The 15,910-nt window shown below is 35.4% G+C and overlaps 2 protein-coding genes and 1 pseudogene across 2 annotated transcripts; 2 read left to right on the top strand and 1 right to left on the bottom strand.

Moving 5' to 3' along the window:
* The first annotated feature begins 466 nt into the window (after window positions 1-466).
* On the top strand, window positions 467-5,246 carry LOC104704077 (long chain acyl-CoA synthetase 3). The gene is made up of 17 exons (XM_010420204.3): window positions 467-900; window positions 1,535-1,598; window positions 1,696-1,785; window positions 1,902-1,958; window positions 2,109-2,157; window positions 2,258-2,334; window positions 2,529-2,568; window positions 2,656-2,750; window positions 2,848-3,015; window positions 3,118-3,228; window positions 3,313-3,400; window positions 3,475-3,541; window positions 3,627-3,702; window positions 3,793-4,296; window positions 4,378-4,560; window positions 4,657-4,776; window positions 4,873-5,246. Exons 1-17 carry the CDS (start codon window positions 746-748, stop codon window positions 4,909-4,911), a joined length of 1,983 nt encoding a protein of 660 aa, XP_010418506.1. The 5' UTR covers window positions 467-745; the 3' UTR covers window positions 4,912-5,246.
* Window positions 5,247-5,511: 265 nt separating this feature from the next.
* Window positions 5,512-9,621, bottom strand: LOC104704075 (endoglucanase 6). Its single transcript, XM_010420202.3, has 8 exons — window positions 9,217-9,621; window positions 8,762-8,974; window positions 8,448-8,648; window positions 7,519-7,608; window positions 7,278-7,442; window positions 6,557-7,190; window positions 6,397-6,465; window positions 5,512-6,312 (listed from the first exon to the last, which is right to left on the bottom strand). The coding sequence occupies exons 1-8, from the start codon at window positions 9,406-9,408 to the stop codon at window positions 6,020-6,022; spliced, it is 1,857 nt and encodes a 618-aa protein (XP_010418504.1). The 5' UTR covers window positions 9,409-9,621; the 3' UTR covers window positions 5,512-6,019.
* A 3,982-nt stretch (window positions 9,622-13,603) lies between these two features.
* Window positions 13,604-15,891, top strand: LOC104705239 (uncharacterized; annotated as a pseudogene).
* The last annotated feature ends 19 nt before the right edge of the window (window positions 15,892-15,910 follow it).

Genomic DNA, 15,910 nt, shown 5'->3' with positions numbered 1-15,910 from the left:
TGGATATGGTTATGGTTAACCACTATGTATGATATTTATTTGTATATTGATTATTTTTAAAATGTCATAAGGCCTCTATAATATCCGGATAGCAATATAATCTTACTGTTCTATGAAAGTCAAATATCAATATTATAAGCAACGACCTTGCACTTGTGTGCTGTCAAAAGAACCTGGTAGTTTAGGAATTCCATTTAACATTCTGTTAAATTTTCTTATATATAGTACTTAATTACTTAAAAGGTCTGGATTATCATAAATATGTGAGTAACATGTACACCATTAATTGGATCCAATGTTTATAGTATACTATATCCTAAAAGAAGTAGGAACAATGATAAAAAGATCCAGTATATATGAAAGTGTCCACATTCTTATCTTTATTTTAATCAAATAATTTTTCTTGATTTTTTTTTTTGATAAAATCAAAATGTTATAAAGACTTTATTATTTCTTCTTTTTGGTTAACTGATTAAAAATAAATAGATAAAATCTAAGTAATAATACTATAAGCTTTTATATTAAGGGGAAAAAGTAAAACAAGATATAAATTACTATCACCCAATATTGAGGATTGGTCAGCAACCCTCGTGTCTTTCAAATCATTTTTGGTTTTCCTCTTTATAACATTCACACGCCATTTTAAAATTGTGTCTCTCTAGTTGCTCTGCTCCATTAAAAATCAAACACAAACGATCAAAACACATAAAAGACACAGATAATTAAGGACATATACGCAAAAGAAATGGCGACGAGTCGATACATCATAGAGGTTGAGAAGGGAAAGGAAGGCGTTGATGGAGGAAGTCCATCTGTTGGTCCGGTTTACCGGAGTATCTACGCTAAAGATGGTTTTCCTGAACCGGCCGATGATCTCGTCAGTGCATGGGATATTTTCCGGTTAGATATATATATATATATCTCTTACCTTTTCTTCTCTTACAAAGAGAAAAACTATCAAACTAGCTCCACCTCTTTGGATTCACTAACTTTTATTTATAAAATTTATTTTTCTGATTAATGGAGTTTATTTGATTATAATTCACTAATGAATAGTGATTTCTTTTGTGTGTTTGTTTCTTTATCTCTTTTTTTTTTTTTTTTTTTTTTTTTTTTTTTTTTTTTTTATGTAAACGTTGTTTCTAGTCTTTCCTTTCGTGGGTTCCAAGCTTTTCATATTGCTGAAAAAATATGGAGGAAATAGTACTTTGCGTTTGGGGAGGTTTTGCTTGATTTTTTGTAAATGAACTTTATGTGAAAGTTCAACATTCAACATTAGATTTTTTTTTTTAGAATAGTCAAATTATTGCAACGGCGACTATGATTCTTTTTTTACTTGACTTTCATATGAAGATCCGAGAGCAACCATTAATGAATGCAATTTGTCTTCAAATGATTTCATTGCATCTAAGATCTCAGAACTTATCCAAGAGCTGTTACTTTATTCCGTGCCTCTGTTCATGGCTATTAATAAAAAAATGACAATATTGTGTAACTTCTTATGTGAATGTTATATGTTTTGAATATTATACAGTCTGTCTGTGGAGAAGTCTCCAAATAATCCTATGCTTGGTCGTAGAGAAATCGTTGATGGAAAAGTAAGTAATCAGCAACTTAATTATTAGTATTATCCAACTTAAGTACCAGAAATTAATTAGTAATACAATTTGTGTGTGTTTTTATTATTGAGTACAGGCTGGGAAATATGTATGGCAAACTTACAAAGAAGTATATGATGTAGTGATCAAGCTTGGAAACTCTATCAGAACTATTGGAGTTGGAAAAGTAATTAGTGTTCTAAACACATTATTGTTTTTGATTTTGCACCAAAGATAGTGAAATTTCATCTAAGATTTTCAACAGTATGTATATTAATTACAATTAAATGATTGGTGGAGCAGGGAGAAAAGTGCGGTATTTATGGTGCCAACAGTCCTGAATGGATCATAAGCATGGAGGTAATATGAGCGTCAACATCATATTTTGATAACCATAAATTATATATGGTTGATGAACTATATATATCATCTTTTTCACGTTCTCTACTTTTAATCATTTAAAGTATTTATCGAATTTTCATCTTTTATTTATCTATGTATTTATTTCAGGCTTGCAATGCTCATGGACTCTACTGTGTACCTTTATATGACACTCTAGGTGTGTAATGTAACATTTGTCTTTTCTATGGATTATTTATTTTCAGATATAATTGGAGTCATGTATGTATAATAGTTTGAATTGATGATGCATTTGATAGGTGCTGGAGCAATAGAGTTCATCATTTGTCATGCTGAGGTCTCACTTGCTTTTTCTGAGGAGAAAAAGATCTCTGAGGTAATTTCTTATCAAAGACAAATGTTTTGCAATTTGTAGTTATATGTCAAATTTTTCTTGATCATTAGCTTAATGTTATGTTTCAATTCAAGACTAACTTGACGATGAGTGGACTGACTTATATTACTTTGCCTCTTACTGCAAATATGGGCTTTCTAACCACTAAAATTAACAACATTCTTTTTATGTTTCAGTTATTAAAGACAGCTCCGAATTCAACTAAGTATTTGAAGAGTAAGTAAGCTATTCTTGTCTTTGATTGTTTAATAAAATTGTCCAGTGAATGAAACAAGTTTTGTTTTATTTTTCTTCTTGCAACAGATATTGTGAGCTTTGGTGAGGTTACAAGTGAGCAAAGAGCAGAAGCTGAGAGACTTGGATTAACAATATATTCATGGGACCAATTCTTGAAGCTAGTAAGAGAATCATATTCGTATTTTAATTTTGTATTCTACTTTAATTAACATCATCCCTATATAACAATTTAAATCCTGAACATATAAATGTACGTAGGGTGAGGGTAAAGAATATGAATTACCAGAGAAGAAAAGAAACGATGTTTGCACCATCATGTATACAAGTGGAACAACTGGTGATCCTAAAGGAGTCTTGCTTACAAATGAGAGCATTATTCATCTACTTGAAGGTGTTAGAAAATTGCTTAAAACTATCAATGAAGAGGTAACTTATTCTTGTTTACATCATCACTACCTAAAGAATAGTGGAAATGTTTAGATCATTATTCTAATAAATTTCTTGTTTCTGTTGTGGAAAATGTTACAGTTAACCAGCAAAGATGTTTACCTATCATATCTACCTCTGGCTCATATCTTCGATCGTGTGATTGAGGAGCTCTTTATTTATGAAGCAGCCTCTATCGGATTCTGGCGAGGGGTAAAGTTGCATAAGGATCTGTTTGTTTTGTCTATAGAATCTTTTCATAAGAGGCTAATAATTCACAATGTGTTTCTTCATCAGGATGTTAAGATATTGATAGAAGACATTGCTGCATTGAAACCGACTGTTTTCTGCGCTGTTCCTCGCGTGCTAGAGAGAATATACAACGGTAAATATTTTGCAAGACTAGTTAAAAATATATTTTTGAATGAATTGTTCTCAGCTGTTTATATTAATTTTCAGGTCTTCAGCAGAAACTTTCTGATGGTGGACTCATAAAGAAGACATTATTCAACTTTGCATTTAACCAGTAAGTGTATCATATTTAGATCAGAATCCACAGTTTTATAAAAAATTAATCTCTGTTTCTAAAACCATTTTGATAACTTGAACAGCAAACAAAAAAACATGGAGAAAGGGAAGACTCATACACAAGCATCTCCCCTCGCTGACAAAGTTGTATTTAAAAAGGTGACATTAAAATCTACACTCTCTGTATCCTGAACCTTTGGATTGTTAGAAGTAAACCAAATCTTGAACGATTAAACAAAACTGTTTTAGGTTAAAGAAGGATTGGGAGGAAACGTGCGTCTGATCCTCTCAGGAGCAGCTCCACTTGCAGCTCACATCGAATCTTTCCTTCGAGTTGTTGCATGTGCTCATGTTTTGCAAGGATACGGTCTAACAGAGAGTTGTGGTGGGACATTTGTGTCCATTCCAAATGAGCTTGCTATGCTTGGAACGGTTGGTCCACCGGTTCCAAACGTTGACATAAGGCTCGAGTCAGTTCCAGAGATGGGTTACGACGCTCTTGCAAGCAAGCCGCGTGGAGAGGTTTGCATCAGAGGAAAGACATTGTTCTCAGGATATTACAAACGTGAAGATCTCACTCAAGAAGTCCTCATTGATGGATGGCTTCACACTGGTGATGTTGGTGAGTGGCAACCAGATGGAGCATTGAAAATCATCGACCGTAAGAAGAACATCTTTAAACTCTCACAAGGAGAATACGTTGCGGTTGAGAACCTGGAGAACATTTATAGCCACGTAGCCGCCATTGAATCGGTATTAGTTGAGAAGATAACTATAATATACCGTTAAATAAGAATTTTTAACTAACTAATGATGTATTAAAACATTTTGCAGATATGGGTATATGGAAACAGCTATGAGTCTTACTTAGTGGCTGTGGTATGTCCAAGCAAGATACATATCGAACATTGGGCTAAAGAACACAATGTTTCAGGAGACTTTGAGTCTATCTGTCAAAACCCAAAGACTAAAGAGTTTATACTTGGAGAATTCAACAGAGTAGCCAAAGACAAAAAGGTTAACATATATTTTTGTTCATGATTCTTCTTAATACTTGTTTGTTTTTTTCAACAATCTTTTAACAAATAGAATTTTGGGTCTTTTGCTTTACAGCTGAAGGGATTTGAGCTGATCAAAGGTGTTCATTTGGACACAGTCCCATTTGACATGGAAAGAGATCTCATCACACCTTCTTACAAGAAGAAGAGGCCTCAGCTTCTCAAGTACTATCAAGTAAATTACCTATTTGGCTTGATGATGTTTTGGTGTCTGCATAATCGAATTATGTATCTTAACCTAAAACCGCTTACTCTGTTCTTCTCTACGCAGAAAGAGATCGATGAAATGTATAACAAGGCAAAGAAGTAAAACTTCTATACTCTGTCCCCAGTTAGAGTGTGAAGAAAGGAAGTTGTTTGGACAATTCTCAGGGTTATATATTTCGCCTTTCGCTCTAAATCATATTGTTGTTATATGTCTCTCTCTATGTTGTGTTAATATCAAAGTTGCTTGTGCCAAATACATTAGTCTTTTTTCTTTCTTTTTTTTGCTTGCTTGTAAGCAAAGAAATATGTCTTATTTTGTAGTTAACATTCTCCTCATGTTTTGTGTATTTGTATTTACATTGTATTAATAAAGTTCTATGTGTGTATAAGCCACAATGTATATAATTTTCAACTTTTATAAATTACATTTACTGAGTATATCCTCGACTCATTGGTAAATAGATAGATTCGGTGTAACTTACTACTTACAACATTGTAGAAAATATAAACAACTTGGGAAAAACGTTACAAGTGATGATCTACTACAAGTCTACAACACCTTGTAGAAAAGAAAAGTGATACATTATTGGTCTTTTTCTCAAAACAAGTTTACTTTTTGCTAATTTCACATTAATTAATATCACTAACTTTCAAAGTCGTTTGTATGCATGTGTAGAAAACAAGTATACCTAACATAAGTTGATTGCCACCAAATCACATTTCATTAAAGACTGTTGTTGAGTTTTACAACTGCCATAGACCCACCAAAAAAAGATAAACACAAAAGGACAAAGACACAGACATGTTTTTTGAGCTACAAGGAATTGAAAAAACAATCCTTGCAATATCTCACAAGACCCCTTTTATAAGAGAAGGAAGATCTCAGTATCTCACAAACACTATCTCTCTTTCTCTAATCTTCCTCACTCTCTCTCTTTCACTATATATATATATATAAATATTTATATATGAATTTTTAAAGCATTGAACTTGGAGGAGAAAGAGGATGAGCACTTTCACTCTTCTTTAATTTTTTGAAGAGTCTTCACTTTGTCTCTTCACACCTTTCTTCAACCCCTTCTTTCAACCCTTCTATATTCACCAGAGAAACCCAAAAGTAAAAATGAAGATAACAGACGAACCCAGAGGTAAAAACCAAAGACTTTCTCCCTTCTTCTCACGACCTATACACACTGAATGTTGTTGTTTGGTCAAGCCAAAGTGTAGCTTGATACTGCGACATTGGCCGGTGATGTTGAGTGAATGTAAACGAACTCTAAGGATTTCCCGGATGGCAATGAGTGCATCCAAGAGGGTAGACCGAACGAATTGCCTGATCTCGAGAGCCCCCAGATTGGTCCATAGAGATTCTTGATCGAAAGGTTGAGACTTTTTAGAGGTCTAGAAGATTTGTTAATCACAGTTGTCGAGTATCTGTAGTAAGTCCTTCCCTTTGAAACCCATGAACCAGTTACCTTCTGAACTATAGCCACTGGACCAGAAGCTGTACAACAAGTAAACAACAGAGTCAAGCCTCTGTTTAATAGACACTCATAGACTCACATGTAGACAAAAGAAAGAAGCATACCTCGGACTGGAGTAGTCACTCTTGGTTTACGAATAGGCATTGGTCTTCTGACAACAGGAGCAGGAACCGCTGCAGGGACGCAACCAATAAAAAAGGATAAGCAAACTATGTCTGAGTTCCAAACTTCAATCTCAGGGACATTGCAATTTCAGACACAAACCTGGAAGAAACTGGCTATAACCGGAATGACCACTGCTGAGACGAGCAAGAACACCAAGGAGTGGTGCATTGTTGTAAGTAGCAGGCTCAGTCTGCTCATAGTTATCTCTCCTGTCAGCGAAATTGTCGTAAGCATCAGGACCGCCGACAATAGCACCAGTGAGAAGGTTCGGATCACTGCCTTTACGGCTGAACCAGGTGGCATATCCACCTCGGCATGTGACAAATGTGCGGTCGACCTTGACAGAGACAATGGAGGAGCCTCTGTGGTGAACTCTCTGAGGGAAATTGTTACCATAACCAACCATGTAGCTGGTTGCTCTTGGGTTATCTCCAAGAATATAATCAACCTGAGATTTCGCAAACGAAAGAAGCTGCGAAGGAGCGACGATTCCAGCGGAACATCTCAAGTTGCTTCGAGAGGAAGTAAGGTAATCAGAGTAAACCGTGGTCAAGAAGGAAGCACTTGTGACAAACTGCATATTGTTCCAACGTTGTCTGAAAATCAAACCACCTGGAGTCTTCTGAATGTTCCTGGAGCCTTTACCCAACAACGAACACATAAAGAAATCAGCTTTGTCCTTAAACCTCCTGAACACAGGCGCGTGACGTCCTGCTTTGCCTTGCATCAGAAACTGTCCAAAAATAAAATAAACCGGGTTAGAATCACAAACCAAAAATGTCTTCAAAACCGGTTAAAACTAAAAAAAATCCCAACTAACCTTGGCAACAAGGGTTTGCACACCAGCGTACTTGACGTCCCAACCGAACTCAGTCATGGACCAACCGGTTCCACCCATGGCGTCACCGTTGCGACCGAGGTAGTCCAAGTAGAACTGATTGTTAGAAGCCTGGTATAGCCACGCAGCTGCCCACAATAACTCGTCCTGATCGTTGAGAAACAAATTTGTTAAAGCACTTAAATTATCAAATCTCAGATTACAAAATCTATTTGGATCTTACATTGTAACCACTGACGGATCGGTAGTATTTCTGGGCAATGGTGATACTGCTGTCGTATTTGCCTCTGTATTTGTCGGCGAAATCAAACAACTGTAACCAAAAAAAAAAAAAAAAAACAAAGGAATTAGGGTGGCAAATCCGTAATAAAACACTGGAGACAAGGTTAGTTTTGTAGTGGTAGATTCGTGGTATTGATCTAGAAGAGAGGTTAATTTGGGGAAAGTTGTTACAAGGATGGGGCACCGACAGCCCAAGGCACGTGCGTAGTTTAAAAAAAAAAAAGAGAGAGAAAATGGAAATATTTAATTAACGGCTGAGATCAATTACAAGATCTGTAATCAAGGTCACACACAACACAAAAAACCCGTGATGGACGGGGGAACGACGTCGTTCTTTTCCACCCTCTCTACAAAGAATCCATCTTTTTGCAGGGGTCCACTTACGGGATCGACGACACGACTCCGTTTATAAATAAAAATTTAAATTCTACTATGATATTCAAAAAGAGTTTTAATACTACTGTGTGTCACACTAAACCCCTGGGTGACTAAAATGTAATTTAAAGCAAAATCTCAGAGGATATTTCTATTTCAAAGCTTCTTTTTTTTTTTGTTTTGTTTTGAGTTGCAGTCAGAATAAAAACAAAGAAACAATTTCGGTTAAACTTAATTTTCAGATTTGTCATTATCAAATTACCATACATACTACTCGAAATAACGCCTAACGTGCGCGGAAAATGACATTTTTTCTAGTTTCTTTCTACTCTGCAGCAGTGCAATACTATTTAATGTGTTCTGCTTCTGCAGCAACTTCTTTAACGTAACTGCCTGTCTAGTAATTTAATTAACATCCCCACACATTTTTTTTATTATTGCTAACGTGCGCTTCTTAAAGAGTAAAAAAAAATGCGCCGAGTTATTTTATTTTACCTGATAGGCGTGGGTGAGTAGGAGCCTAGAGTACACAGGGTTAGACCGGCGGAAGACAATTGATGCTGCGGCCATGGCGGCTGCTGTTTCTCCGGCGAGATCCGACCCGGGATTACTCGGATCTATCCTGTATGCTTTACGGTCCGTCGTCATTTCTTCCGGTCTCTGCCAACAGTAATGGTCGGTGTTGCCATCTCCAACCTAACAAAAATTCCAAATAAAAATTACAGTACTTATCACGTAAAAATCAATATCAATTTTGTAATAATAATACTAATAAAGTAGTAGTATAGAGAGAGAGAGAGAGAGAGTACCTCGCCGTAAAGGACGTTGGGCTCAGGATGGGCTTTGATAAAGTAATCAGTACCCCATTTAATGGCGTCAATGGAGTTCCCAAGCTCGCCGTTGGCTCGTAACTGATCCCCGTACTCAATCACGCTCCACGCCATCATAGTCACCGTGAACGCCATCGGAAGTCCGAATTTCACATTGTCTCCGGCGTCGTAGTAACCTCCCACTAGATTCACCTGATATACAAACATCAAGATTTTTTAGGTAACCGGACGAACACATGAAAACAATGCCTTGAACGACGAATAGATCTATTGTACAAGAAAAAAAAAAACAAGAGTTTGATTCTCGAAATATATATAGAGGGTTAACGTGTCTGGTTTTAGATATGATGAACGGCGACAATGTCTTAATCAGAGAATACAAAATAGAGAGAGAGAGAGAGAGAGAGAGAGAGAGGAGAGAGAAGGAGACGTACGCCGCTTGATTTGCCGTCGGTGAGACCGGAGTGAGAACGCCAAGTGACTCTCTGGTTACGAGGGAGAACGCCAGATCTCTGAGCTTCGAAGAAGAGAAGACTCTTGGAAAGAGCTTGACCGTAATCATGGCCGGAGAAAGCTACCGGAAAACAGAGAAGCAGCAGTAACAGAGCAGCAGATACGGACCCCATCACTTTCTTTTGTTTTTTTTTTAAAAGAAGAGAAATGCCGGCGAGGTTATCAGCTGAATAAGACTGAGAAAAAAGTCGCCGGAGCTAGAAGGGAGAAGGGAGGGAGTTGTGAAGACGAAGGGACGAGCTCAAGTGTGATATATAGTAGTACTCAGTACTCTGAAGGAGGAAGGAGAAAGCAGGAAGGTACCAAGCGACACTAATTTTTTTGACAGTTAGCTTTCATTTAATGATTTTATTATTATTATTATTATTTTAGTTTCCTTTTCATTCATTATTATTATGTATTTATGTTTTTTTCTTTTCTTTTCATAATGTTTTTTTTTATTATTATTACTATTTGAGTGTGATTATTATTAAGTAGTTATTTAATTCGTTGATCGAACTTTTGAAATGTACTACATCACCTATGTACATACGTTTAAGACAATGATTTTTGAAATATATATAGAAGATTTAATTAGTTAATTAATCAGGTGGAAATTTATGTCTTCGGCATTAATTATCATAAATTAATTGGAAAAACAGTTATTCTTTTTTTTTTCTTAAAGACGTAACGTCATTTTTTTTTTTTAAAGGAACTCCTGAGAGAGTAATTACAAAAACATTTTGAAAAAATAATGATTTATTCTTTAACAAAAAAAAAATAATGATTTATTATTTTTGAAAGAAAAGAAAAATGGAAAGAACAAAGTCATGTGAGTGTTCCCATGAATCTTTACGTCTCTCTCTCTTTTCACATATAGGGGCGGCGAGGTGGTAAAATGAATGTGTTTACATTCACATAAAGTAATGGTCATACTACCGTCTAAAACTAGATTTGTTTACTCCATATTAGTGGTTAATTAATAAGATTAATACTATATATTATTATTATCAAGGCGTTATATGGTGAGTGTGAAGACGAGGAATAAAGGTGTGATTTTGCCCCCAACTGATTTTGTTCGCTTTTGTGTAAATTCTCCTTATTACCCCACTCCCCTTATCGTGAAGAACCTTGCACACTTCATTGCTTTATAGGGTTTATACAGGAATCAACTACCAAAAAAAATGCTAGGTCCTCTTTTTCATAGAAACCTATACCAGTAGTATCATTTTAATAACTTTAAGACGCTCCATTTAGTTCTCAAAATACTACTGGTATAGTTCTCAAAACCTATACTAGTAGTATCATTGAACAGTTGTGAATTTTAGAAGAAGAAAAAATTTAGTAAGTTTGAAAAAAATAGTGTAATTTGGTATATTTTTTGGCTAAGATGAAACATAGATATAGAGAGCAATGTTGATGTATAATTGCTAAACAGAGAGACAGAGAGAGAGTAACGTAAAAAGATGACAATGGGAAAACACGTTGACGAGCAGCTTTGACATCTGGTTTTCTTCTGGCTTAACCATCTATCAAAGTGGGTTAACCCGACAAACCGACAACCGAACACTCTTCTCTTCTTCCCTTTTTTTTTTTTTTTAATATTTTCAGTTCCATCACCTCTTTCTTTATCTAATTCTTCCATCAATGAGCACTAGTTACCACTTACCAGTATACCTTTTGATTCACAAATAGAAAACTCCATCCAACTCAAAGCCTTGTTGAAACAAAAAAAAACACTCTTAAGGTGAGATTTGAATCAAATTATGTATCAATGCTTTATTTTGTTTTTCTTTCTAAGTTGATATAGTACTACTTAAATTGATTTGTGTGCCTTGCCTTATATAACTACTACTGCAGTACAGTATGTTTTAGTAAGTACTACCAACGTGTTATATAACTTATTAAACAAAGTGAAATTGTAATTTAACATTAGTATTATAATAGTAGTATTTTGAATTAGTAGTGGAGAGGGATACGTACGTGGTGGTTACAAGAAGTAGTAGAAGAAGAAGAAGAAAAGGACAAAAGAAGAGAAATTAAGGGGGGGGGGGGGGGGGAGTCAAAACGGACAAGCCTCCTTGTCAGATGGCTTTATTCCCCCAACCGCAATCAACGGCCTCCCGCCGAATCATTCTTTTTACTACTTTACCTCTCTCTCTTCTTCTTCTTCTTTTTTTTCTTCTTCATCCTAATCCTATAGCTATCTCACAAATCTTCTCATTTTTTCTTTCTTTATATTTTATAATAATGTATTTGCATTTCTTTTTATAAATGAGAAATTTCTTCAGGTTTGCTTTTTCTTTTTTCTTTTGACCGTATATATTTAATCTTATCTTTTTAGCTTCTTTAATCAGAGAAAACGAATGTAAGTTTTATCTTGTTATCGTCTAAAACCTAGTATAGTAGTAGTATCTTTAACTGCGCTGCGCGGTTTGGAAAAGTAAACTGACACGACACGTAGGAAGAAGGTCAAAGAGGCAAAAAGCTCTCCGGTTTGACCGAGTTGTCGCCGGTTGTGTCACGGCCACGGCACCGTTCCACTCAGGTGATCGTATTTTTGGTAATGGGTCCCACTTGCTTTTGTACTTCCCAACCAATTAAAAACGTTTCATCCTTACAAACAACGGTAATAGTAATAAATAGGGAGAGCTTTTAGCTTTCACAGTATTATGGGGGGGGAAAAGAACACAAAACGACCACTTTGAACGAAGTAATAGTGCCTTTTTGTACGTGGCAAGATCTTACTCGGTGTCATCTTAGAGACTCCATCGACAATCAACAGTCAAACAGCCCAAAACGAAAAAGCCATTGCCTTATAAATTTAAGTAGTATCTTTGGGGCTTTAATTAATAATATTTAATCCCTGACTGATGTATATTTGAGAAACAATATGTTCCGATGGGAATGTCCTCAGATGACAAGCTATATTGTTTTATTTGTTTGCATTCTTTTATCATTAATAATTACTATTAATAAAAGCTGGTATTTTTATTTTTTAAAAACATTAATTGAAGAGAGTAAAACTTATTTACAATAGTCGATTGATTTGCTTTGTGCGTCTAAAACATTTTTTTTTGTTATTCAATTTAATTTCAATCAAAATTGGTTATTCGGAATACATAGTTCTTCTATTATATAGTTGACGGAGGGAGTTAACATATAGTTTATCCACCGGTCGTATATATAAAGTAATTGATGTCTAGATCTAGAAACGAACAAACGATAAAACAATTAACTTTTGCTGTAGTTTTAAGTGAAGTGAGATTAGTTTGCACTCAAACTCTATTTGTGTGAGTCTGGCTGATAGTTTTGTAGCTGCCAAACAGCAATTCTGAGTTGTATCAGTGGGAAAAACAATCTGAGTTGTATCTTCAACTAAATTAGAAATGTGCATAACTACATATATATATATATATATATAATAACGACCTGTATGTCCATGATAATACGTAAAGCATACATTAGTACATGTAATTTAGGCAAGTCAAGTTGGAGAAGTCACTTCTATTTATTATTTTCTTTGTTTTTTTTTCTTCTTACTGTTCTGCTGTTTTAGTAATTATACAAAATGCAAAAAACAAAACATTAGTCGTTAACTAGTTACATTTCTAATTTATTAAGTTTGACATCTGATCTATGTAATTATCATAGCTTTATATATATATATAATATATATGAGAACAATAACTTGTGGTTAGAAGAGTAATATTATCGATGTTAAAAACCATTTCATAGAGTTTTGAGCTTACCGTTTGAAACAATATAATACACATTTTAACATTTTTAATAGGCTGAGGTAATTTTTTTGACAACAAAAAAAACAATAAACTGTGGAAATTTTGTCAACTGAAAAAATAATAGATAAATAGGTGGAATGTGAAAGCAATAAAAGCAACTTATTGAACGATATACATAGTAATAAGATTTAAATTTATTTCCAGTATGTAAATAGATTAGATAGGGACAGACATTCTATTTTCCCATGGAAACTATCGTATCGAACCAGATAGAACTCGTTCTTTATCCTCGGTCTATTTTTTCTCGAAATAAAAGTTCGAAATCAATTTCCCCCCGAGTCGAAAGTTCGAAAGCTATATCTCCACAGTTTAATTCTATTTCATAAATTAACCCATATATCGGTTTACTATTTACTTAACCGATTAGAAGAAAACTAAACCCAAATTAAACCAAAATAAACCTGACTTCGACCCGTTAAACTTCGATTCACTATCCAAAAATCCCTAAAACTAAAAATCCCCAAATTTGCGAAGAACCCTAGATCAAAGTTTAATTCTTTGCTTAAATTTCTTTGGGAAAACAGCTTCAATGGCGATTGTCCTGGCATATGCAGACTTCAGAGGAGATTTTGATGAAGAAGCACATGACAGAGATGAATTTCACATCGACCAGTTGGTGAATGAGTTCGTCGATGAACCACCAGTCCGCCATGATGTGTATCCGGAGAGTGATACCGATGAAAACAGTGACGGTACAGAGCCAGTTCATACACATATCAGGCGCGGTGATGGGCATTTGTATGATAAGCAGACATTCTTCAGTGGAGTTGCTTTCAAAGAAGCAGTGACGGACTATGTTCTCAGAACTGGAAACAATTTGAAGCAATACAGGTATGATAAAGATAAAATTGGCTTTATGTGTGTTGGTTGTAATGGAGATGATGGTTCACGGTGTGAGTGGAAGGTGTATGCCGCAATTCTGCCAAGTGATAACATGTGGAGGATTAGAAAGTTTAATGATAATCATAGTTGTATCCCTAATGGAGAATGTGAGATGTTCAAGGTTCCACATATAGCTAGATTATTTCTTGATAAGATTAGAGATAATCCTGAGTACTTCATGCCAATGAAAATGGAAGAAATCATAAAGGAAAGGTGGAAGATTAGTGTCACTAGGCATCAATGTCAGGCGACTAGAAAGAAGGCACTAATTTGGATTGATAAGGAGTATGATGAACAGTTTGCTAGATTAAGAGATTATGCTGCTGAGATATTAGAATCTAACAAGGCTTCACATGTAGAGGTTGAATGTGTGACTGATGATGGAGGGAAAGACATGTTCAATAGGTTCTATGTTTGTTTTGACAACATAAGAAGAACATGGAAAGAGACTTGTAGACCTTTAATAGGAATGGATGGTTGCTTCCTATAGAATAAGGTCAAGGGACAGCTTTTGGTAGCTTTAGGTAGAGATGCTAACAATGGTATTTATCCAATAGCATGGGGGGTTGTAAAAGTTGAGAACACCGACAATTGGGTTTGGTTTATGAAGTTGCTGAAGACTGACCTTGGACTAAATGATGGTGACGGCTTCATTATGGTCTCTGATAGGCAAAAGGTAAATTATTATTATCATTGTTTGTAACTGATTTTGATTGTGTATTTTTTATGGTACCTTTAAATGATTATTCTTATTTTGTAGGGATTGATCAAAGCTGTTCAGCTGGAATTACCAAAGATGGAGCATCGAATGTGTGTACAACACATCTACGGGAACTTGAAGAAGCATCATGGAAATAAAACTCGGATGAAGCCACTTTTGTGGGATTTGGCTTGGTCTTACAATAAGACGGATTATAAGCGGCACTTGGAGAGGATCTACTGTTATGATATTGGTGTATACAATGATGTCATGAGGACAAATCCAAAAAAATGGTGTAGGGCATTCCACAAGATTGAGAGTTATTGTGAAGATGTTGATAATAACCCCACAGAGTCTTTTAACAGCTCCATTAACAAGGCAAGGGAGAAACCATTTATTGCTATGCTAGAGACAATCAGACGACTTGCGATGGTGAGGATTGCCAGAAGGTCTGCAGAATCTTATTCTCACACAGGTAATTTCAATGATTTTTAGTATTATCAATGGTTTGATTGTTTCTCACACAGGTCTCGTTTTAAACAATAATGATTGCATTGTTTGTTTGCAGGGATCTGCACTCCATATGTTGCATTGTTTCTAGCTAAAGAGCATAAGTATGCGTGTGAGTCGAAGGTTTATTCAAGCACAAATGGAACATATGAAGTACATCATGGTTTAGATAAACATAGAGTCTGCCTTAAGAAGATGGTTTGTTCCTGCATGAAGTGGCAGATATGTGGCATCCCATGTGAACATGCTTATGCAGTCATCATCGAGAAAACACTTGTAGCCGAGAACTATGTCTGTCAATGGTTCAGGACAGCTATGTGGAGAAGAAACTACACCGAAGGCCTGGTTCCACAGAGAGGTCCAAGGTTTTGGCCTGAGACAAATGCTCCTAATGTGTGTATACCAGATGATGAAGATAAAGATGATGAAGATCAAGATAAAGGTAAGAAGAAAAAGCCTGACAAAAAGAGGAAGAAGGGTGCTAATGAGTCGCCAACTAAGAAGAAACCAAAGGAGAAGAAAAGAATCCTGCATTATGGCTTTTGTGGAGAAGCGAATCATAATTCTAGGTTCCACAAGAAAGAGTTTGCCAAGGTGAATGATTTTCCTTTTCATGGTTTCAGTTTATAGAGTTTGTTTTGGTTTACTAATGTTACAATGTTTTAATTTTTTTTTTGCAGCCAAGTCAAGGAGAACCAAGTGAAGGTTCACTCACTCAAGCTTAATCAAGTTCTAATTTTGTGG

Source organism: Camelina sativa, chromosome 7, assembly GCF_030686135.1.
Source record: "Camelina sativa cultivar CO46 ecotype springtype chromosome 7, ASM3068613v1".
NCBI lineage: Eukaryota > Viridiplantae > Streptophyta > Magnoliopsida > Brassicales > Brassicaceae > Camelina > Camelina sativa.
The sequence above is the reverse complement of the archived record's forward strand: the minus strand, read 5'-3'. Positions and strand labels throughout refer to the sequence as shown.